The 8733-nt window shown below is 40.2% G+C and overlaps 1 protein-coding gene across 1 annotated transcript in view; it reads right to left on the reverse strand.

Annotated features, from left to right (window-relative positions):
* Positions 1–2898: 2898 nt before the first annotated feature.
* COL28A1 (collagen, type XXVIII, alpha 1) overlaps positions 2899–8733 on the reverse strand; it is a 198752-nt gene continuing 192917 nt past the window's right edge. Inside the window, exons 34-35 of the mRNA XM_011974720.1 lie at positions 5397–5535; positions 2899–3829 (exon numbers count right to left, since the gene is read on the reverse strand). Coding sequence (XP_011830110.1) covers positions 3657–3829; positions 5397–5535 — 312 coding nt within the window. The 3' untranslated portion in view covers positions 2899–3656. The remainder of the gene's footprint in view (positions 3830–5396; positions 5536–8733) is intronic.

Here is an 8733-nt window from a genome sequence, read left to right on the forward strand (position 1 = left end):
GCTAAAAACAATGTGCTTTATTATAAAGGCTTGTGATCAGCTTGTGACAGGCTATTAGTATTGTTATTCTCTTCTGCAACTATTGATTTCAGCAAGAATCCATGAGTATATTGTTATTCTAAAGTGAAACTCTAAAACTAAGAATGCTTTTTGTTCTTAAAATATTGGGATACTTCCATAACTTCTGAGTCTTACTTAATTAGTTAGCACCATTAACTTATTCCCTTAACCATAAACATCTTGTGACCAAGAGTACCTAACTTCCTGGGAATGTTACCCAGCAGGTTTGGCTTTACGCAGCCTTTATTCAAGGTGGAGTCACTCTGGTTTGGATGCCTCCGACACCAAAGAGCTAACAGGCTCCTAAGAAGTTACCTGGCATGAAGATGATTATCTAGTGAGGTGGAGCCAGCACTCAGAGTCATTTTTGTCCTAGGGAAGTTTCTCGCCTGAGAAAAATGGCTGAGAGGCTGACAGGCTAAGTGGCGTAAAGAAGGAACAAAAGTTCCAGCCACAAAACGAAAGATGGGTAAATTGGACTGCATTAAAATTGAGTTTTTTAAAACAAGAAAAAAGTAAAAAGACACACTATGAAGATATTAGCAACACAAATAATTAGCAAAGATTTAGATTCCACATATATAGGAGTTCCAAGAACTCAATAAGGAAAAGACAAACAATCCAATAAAGAAAATCTTTCCTAATTATAAACAGGTATTTCGCAGAAGCAGCAGCACAGAAGGTAAATAAACATGGTAAGGTGTCACCAGAGAAAGGCAAATAAAAATAATATACTGGCCAGACGCAGTGACTCACAGGTATAATCCAAACACTTTGGGAGGCTGAGGCTCATGGATCACTTGAGGCCAGGAGTTCGAGACCAGCCTGGACAACAAGGCAAAACCCCACCTCTACTAAAAATACAAAAGTTAGCTTGGCATGGTGGCAGGCAGCTGTAGTCCTAGCTACTCAGGAGGCTGAGGTGAGAGGATCACCTGAGTCCAGGAGGTGTAGGTTGCAGTGAGCTGAAATTGTACCACTGTAACACTGGGCAACAGAGCAACACTCCATCTCAAAAACAAATATAAAATAAAATAAGATACCATTTTACACCTATACTAGCAAAATCAAGAAATCTGATAATACTAAGTGCTGATAAGAATATCAAGCAATGGGAACTTTTATAGGCAACTGCTGGGAATTTATAATAAATTGGCTCAGACACTTCAGGAAACAAATGGGTATGATACACTAGTTTTGAACGCTTACATACTTTGCAACCCAGAAATCCTACTTTTGGGGAATATACTCCTGAAAAACACTGGTGTATGTGTACTCAGAGACATGAATAAGAACATTCACAGCAACAGTGGCAGAATACTGAGGAAAATGAAATAGAAGAACTTAACTGATCACAGATGAGGCATATTGTGGTATATTCACATAAATATACAACCGTGGAAGTAAATGAACATCTATGAATTATAATGTAATAATCTAGTGAGTTGTAGAGAATTGCATATTATGATGCAAGTTTTCAAAAGCTCAAAAAGGCTAAATAAGAAATTATTTAGGAGTACATTTATGTATCATAAAATATATGGATTAGTTATAATATTGAATGAAGATGGTAAGTTGCGGAAGACTAGTGTATGACACCATTGACACCATTTCTGTAAAACTCTAAAATAAGCAAGGCTAAATATTTACTGTTTAGTGACACATAAAGATATATAGAATTTTACATGTAAAATTACCTATAAAAGTCAACAGCACATTGACATGATAAACACGAAGTTCAAAATGGGATATCCCTGGCATGGAACAGAGGGCTGGGATGGCGGAGGGCCACACGGGAAGCTTCAGTAGAATTTGTGATGTTTGCTTCATTCTCTAGGTGATGTGTTCACTGGTGTTCATCTTATTGTGTTTTTAAAATGACAAGCATGATACATTATCTTCTTTTGTAGTATCAAATATTATATAACACAATTTTAATTAAATAAAAAAATTATATATATCATTATTTCTGCCAAGATGGCTATTCTTCTATCTCCTTCTTGAGTGCTCCTTTTTGCACCGTTGAATTGAATGAGGGTAGACCTGATAGAAGGAGAAAGTATTTTTGTTTTTGTTTTTGTTTTTGTTTTGAGACAGAGTCTCGCTCTGTCACCCAGGCTGGAGTGCAGTGGCGCGATCTTAGCTCTCTGCAACCTCTGCCTCCCAGGTTCAAGCGATTCTCCTGCTTCAGCCTCCTGGGTAGCTGAGATTACAGGCACGCACCACCAGGCCCAGCTAATTTTTGTATTCTTAGTAGAGATGGGGTTTTACCATGTTGGCCAGGCTGTTCTCAAACTCCTGACCTCAGGTGATCCGCCCGCCTCAGCCTCCCAAAGTGCTGGGATTACAGGCGTGAGCCACAGTGCCCAGCCTAGAAAGAGTTTTGTAAGATGAAATATGTGGCTGGGCAGGGTGGCTCACGCCTGTAATCTCAGCACTTTGGGAGGCCGAGGCGGGTGGATCCCGAGGTGAAGCTGGGCATGATGGTGCGTGCCTGTAATCCCAGCTACCCAGAAGGTTGAGGCAGGAGAATCACTTGAACCCAGGACGGGGAGGTTGCAGTGACCTGAGATTGCGCCACTGCACTCCAGCCTGGGTGACAGTGCAAGACTCAGTCTGGGAAAAAAAAAAAAAGAAATACGTAAGTGCAGTCTGAACTCAGATCAGAACTAATGCTCTTCCCAGACAGGAGCTTGCAAAAGTATTATAAAATGACAGAGTCAATTCTCTGTTACTCTCCATTACTCGCATTTCAATTTGGTGGCTCACTTTTCAGTGTGAGTCCTATCTTTAATTCTGTTTAATACATGCTGTTCAAGAGTGGATGCCAACTTCAAGTGGTTCCTGGCTGTCAAGAGCCTTCCAATTCCACTCCATAAAATGGAAGGGCCCATTGACATATCTTAATGGAAGGGTATGAAAGGGTATATTGTTTTAACATACATTAAACACTTTGTTACCAAACATGTTGGAGGAATACAAAGTGACAGTTTGTGATACATTTAAGTAATTTTAATTCGGATTGGTTTCTTCCTGTTACCACTTTCAGGGCAAGTGAGGCAAACATCTAACTACCTTCACCATCCCTACTCCTATCCCAGCACTCCTGCATGAACATTCACATCATTTCTAATTCCCACACCGAAGTCCTTCCTATCACGTACGTCTTGCTACTGTCAGGGACATAAGGAGGTTGGGGAGGGAGTGGGTGGAGGTATGGGCAGGGGCAGGGGTAGGGGCTTGAGCTGACATAGTACATACAACAGGAATTAAAGGAATCAGAATCACATTGCAGGTTGTGAAGTAGATAGAGCCTGTGTATTGAAGTTACAGAGCTCTAAGTCTAAATCCTCAGCTCTGACACTTTTTAGTTGGGTGTCAGTTGACAAGTTACTAAACTTCTCAGAGACTCAGCTTCCTTACCTATATAAGTGGTTAATAATACCTACATCCTAGGGCTGTAGTGAGATTTCAATTGCATTTATAAGGTGTAAATACTCAGTATACACTCAAATATAGTGCTGTATTTGTATTGGGTGAATATGTGGAAATTAGAGAGTTCTAGGCTTTTGATAGAGACAGGCCAATTTACTTGCTTATCCTTGAATGCAGGTTTCTTGACATTCCTTTTCACTGTTGAATCTATTTCCTGAGCCATTACAGCCACTGAACCAAAATCGGGCACAAGAGTTGACCTGTTTGTCATAATACCATCGAACCACATATTCACCACAGTTTCCAGGCTTCAAGGCTTCCAAACATCTAGGATCTAGAGTGAGAAAAGGAAAATGTGTTATGGATTTTTCTTATACTGAAGACATGAAAAATAAAAACCTTATAAAGTTATATAAACAAACTTTATTCTTCATACACACTAATGAACCAACCAAGAAAATATGGTTCTAAGCCTAAAATATTTCCCTCACCACCTGAAACTCTGCTACTAGATATTAATTCTTTTGAAAACATGAAGGTTTTTGATCCTCATGAAACCACATTAAAAATGCTTATTTCTCTGAAGGCCTATGTGAGACTTCGTTGGCTAATACTTTTGTGGGGATTAGAAAGACAGGACTTCTTTCATTTACATTGGATTTGATTTACAATCAAATGAAAAGATGGAATAACATTTCCACTTTCTGTACACATTTCCTCCCACTCTGTTCACAGAAACCACCACTATGATCGCACGCAATTGCCCACTATGAAAGGAAAACTCTTTCAGTTACGAAAAAAAGTAAAATGAAGGACTGTCTTTATATTACAACTATTTTTAAAAAAGAACAGCTCTTGCAGGACACTAAAAACATGCTATGACCTTCTAATGTCATATTGTCTTATTTTAGAAATACACCTACTATAAGAAAGCATAGGATAGCTGTAACAATAAAGTTACATTGTCCTGATAAGGTTCCTTTAATTATGGAACTCCTCATTTGCTAAATCCCTTTTTATTGTGTGGTACTCTGGAGTGCCTTGATTAGTATTTCCTACTTGAGGAAGTGATTCCAAGGTAGGAGAAGCCAAAAAACAAACAAAAAACCCCAAATAGATAATTGCTCTCTGGGATTTATATGTCAGAATCGTTATTTTGCAATAGCTAAACCAGTACTCTCTCTATCTTCCTTAAACATTTTCCCAGATTTGGGGTATGTCTTGATTCATTTATTTTCTAAAACTTACCTCTAAATCTACCTCTACTATGCAGACTCCCTAGACCAAATGCAAAAAGAGTCATGTATTTCTACTACCTTTGCCCTTAAAAACAAAACCAAATAATGTATATGTTTAATTCATTTTAAAGCTAATCTAAACTTTTGAGCACAAAAATTGTCTCTCATATTCTGCAGAAAATATGTACGTAATAATACAATTTTCTATAGATGTGAACTCTATAGAAAATATGTTAATGAATCAGAATCTAGATTTTAGCTTCTCTTTCCTATGCAATAAAAGGTTCAAAAATTCAAATGTCTACATATGTGAAGGGCACATGTAAGACAATAGGGAGCAGTATGGACTACGGCAAATAGGAGAACATAATCCCCTCTAAAAGCATTCAAATTAAAATAGTAAATACTATAAGAACTTTGAAATTCTTTATAGACCAAATTTACTCCACAACCAGCCAGTTTTCAAATTCTACATATAGTCCAGTGAAAACTATATTTTGTCCTGCTTATTTAGAATCATAACATTTTCTCTCTGGGCAACCCTGTGCCTTCCGCACATTGTAGATACAGTAGCAGGTTGGCAGATCTCTCTTACCTTTGTGCACCAAATCTGTGCACGATACTGTAGAATCAAAATGGGACTTGGAGTTCTGGTTTACCTACCCTCTGCCCCACCCACAGGGGTGCTGAGCAGTGGCCTGGGGGTGGTGGTGGCCTCAGATGAGGTAGTGGCAGGCAGATCATCAGCCCAGGTTGGCTCTGGAGCCTTATCATTTTCATCCTGGTCTCTGGTGACACTCAACTACACACAAAAAAATTCACATTTTGTGTTTCTAATAATATCAAGTAAAAAAAGTACTAGTTTGCTTTTGGGAACATATAAGGACAAGTTCAGCCATGCTGTGTTTTCCTAGCTCTCTGATATTAACAATTTCAAATAAAACTCAGGAAATAATGCCCCTCCTCTGTGTCATGCATCCTGAATCCCCAAGTTGTAGATTTTCCCACCACTTGGTGTGGGTGTATTTGTGTGTATACACACACACACACAGCCCACCTCCAGGCACAGATTTTTGGGTGCTGGGACATCCAAAGCAAGTGTGAAAGATGTGAAGTTGAGAGGAGTTCATTTCATTCTTAGCCACTGCTATGAGAAAATAACACTAATTTCTTTAATATTTTTATGGCCTTTCTCCATTTCCCAACACTAGACAGCTTAACAATATATTCCAAAATATTTACCATGAACTCAATCAATTTTGAGATTGGGAATTAGGGTAGCAGAAAACAATAATACAGCTGAAATAAAAGCAACAGTCATCACTTTTTGATTGCTTACCAAAATCTCAGCTGCAGACACCTCTGCCTGCTCTTTCTATTATTACACCCCAGCTAAGGCCAAATGTTGCAGAATGCTTAACATCTAAGATGCTCTAAGAAATGTTTGGTATCTAAAGAACAAAGGGTTTTTGTTTCAAAAGCAAATTTTCTGGACTAAAACATCGAAATTTCATCCAAATTCATGATATATAATGAAACAAGAAAGAAAGGTGTTTTACTTTTTTTAAAAAATCATGTCTTTATACTAGAATGATTTGTAATCCTTTGGGTATAGACCCAGTAATGGGATTGCTGGGTCAAATGGTATTTCTGGTTCGAGATCCTTGAGGAATTGCCACACTGTCTTCCACAATGGTTGAATTAATTTACACTCCCACCAACTGTGTAAAAGTGTTCCTATTTCTCCACATCCTCTCCGGCATCTAATGTTTCCTGACATTTTAATGATCACCATTCTAACTGGCATTAGATGGTATCTCATTGTGGTTTTGATTTACATTTCTCTAATGACCAGTGATGATGAGCTTTTTTTCGTATGTTTGTTGGCTGCATAAATGTCTTCTCTTGAGAAGTGTCTGTTCATATCCTTCACCGACTTTTTGATGGGGTTGTTTTATTCTTGTAAATTTGTTTAAGTTCTAGTATAAAGACACATGCACACGTATGTTTATTGCAGCACTATTCACAATAGCAAAGGCTTGGAACCAACCCAAATGCTCATCAATGATAGACTGAATAAAGAAAATGTGGCACATATACACCATGGAATACTATGCAGCCATTAAAAAGGATGAGTTCGGAGGGCGCACCAAAGATGGCCGAATAGGAACAGCTCCAGCCTCCAGCTCCCAGTGTGAGTGACACAGAAGACGGGTGATTTCTGCATTTTCAACTGAGGTACTGGGTTCATCTTACAGGGGCGTGTCAGACAGTTGGTGCTGGTCCGTGGGTGCAGCCTGACCAGCTAAAGCTGAAGCAGGGCGAGGCATCACCTCACCTGGGAAGTGCAAGGGGGAAGGGAATTCCTTTTCCTAGCCAAAGGAAATCGAGACACACAACACCTGGAAAATTGGATAACTCCCACACTAATACTGCGCTTTACCAAGGGTCTTAGCAAATGGCACACCAGGAGATTATATCCCACACCTGGCCCAGAGGTCCCACACCCATGGAGCCTCCCTCATTGTTAGCACAGCAGTCTGAGATCTAACTGCAAGGTGGCAGTGAGGCTGGGGGAGGGGTGCCCACCATTGCTGAGGCTTAAGTAGGTAAACAAAGCTGCTGGGAAGCTCGAATTGGGTGGAGACCACCACAGCTCAAGGAGGCCAGCCTGACTCTGTAGACTCCTCCTCTGGGGACAGGGCATAGCTAAACAAAAAGCAGCAGAAACCTTGGCAGAGGTAAATGCCCCTGTCTGACAGTTTTGAAGAGAGCAGTGGATCTCCCAGCATGGAGGTTGAGATCTGAGAACGGACAGACTGCCTGCTCAAGTGGGTCCCTGACCCCTGAGTAGCCTAACTGGGAGACATCCCCCACTAGGTGCAGGCTGACACCCCACACCTCACACGGCAGGGTACATCCCTGAGACAAAGCTTCCAGAGAAAGAATCAGACAGCAACACTTGCCATTCAGCAACATTCTATATTCTGCAGCCTCTGCTGCTGATATCCAGGCAAACAGGGTCTGGAGTAGACCTCAAGCAAACTCCAACAGACCTACACCTGAGGGTCCTGACTGTTAGAAGGAAAACTAACAAACAGAAAGGACACCCACACCAAAACCCTATCAGTACGTAACCATCATCAAAGACCAAAGGCAGATAAAACCACAAAGATGGGGAAAAAGCAGTGCAGAAAAGCTGGAAATTCAAAATATCAGAGCACATCTCCCCTTCCAAAGGAACGCAGCTCATCGCCAGCAATGGAACAAAGCTGGACGGGGAATGACTTTGATGAGTTGAGAGAAGAAAGCTTCAGTTGATCAACTTCTCAGAGCTAAAGGAGGAACTACGGAACTAGCGCAAAGAAACTAAAAACCTTGAAAAAAGACTGAATGAATGGATAACTAGAATAATCAATGCAGACAAGACCTTAAAAGAACTGATAGAGATGAAAACCATAACACGAGAACTACGTGACAAATGCAGAAGCTTCAATAACTGACTCGATCAATTGGAAGAAAGAGTATCAGTGATTGAAGATCAAATGAATGAAATGAAGCAAGAAGAGCAGTGTAGAGAAAAAAGAGTAAAAAGAAATGAACAAGGCCTCCAAGAAATATGGGATTATGTGAAAAGACCAAATCTATGTTTGATTGGTGTGCCTGAAAGTGACAGGGAAAATGGAACCAAGTTAGAAAACACTCTGCAGGATATCATCCAGGAGAACTTCCCCAACCTAGTAGGGCAGGCCAACATTCAAATTCAGGAAACACAGAGAACGCCACAAAGATACTCCGCAAGAAGAGCAACTCCAAGACACACCATTGTCAGATTCACCAAAGTTGAAATGAAGGAAAAAATGTTAAGGGCAGCCAGAGAGAAAGGTCAGGCTACACACAAAGGGAAGCCCATCAGACTAACAGCAGATCTCTTGGCAGAAACTCTCCAAGCCAGAAGAGAGTGGGGGCCAATATTCAACATTCTTAAAGAAAAGAATTT

Source organism: Mandrillus leucophaeus, unplaced genomic scaffold (assembly GCF_000951045.1).
Source record: "Mandrillus leucophaeus isolate KB7577 unplaced genomic scaffold, Mleu.le_1.0 Scaffold148, whole genome shotgun sequence".
NCBI lineage: Eukaryota > Metazoa > Chordata > Mammalia > Primates > Cercopithecidae > Mandrillus > Mandrillus leucophaeus.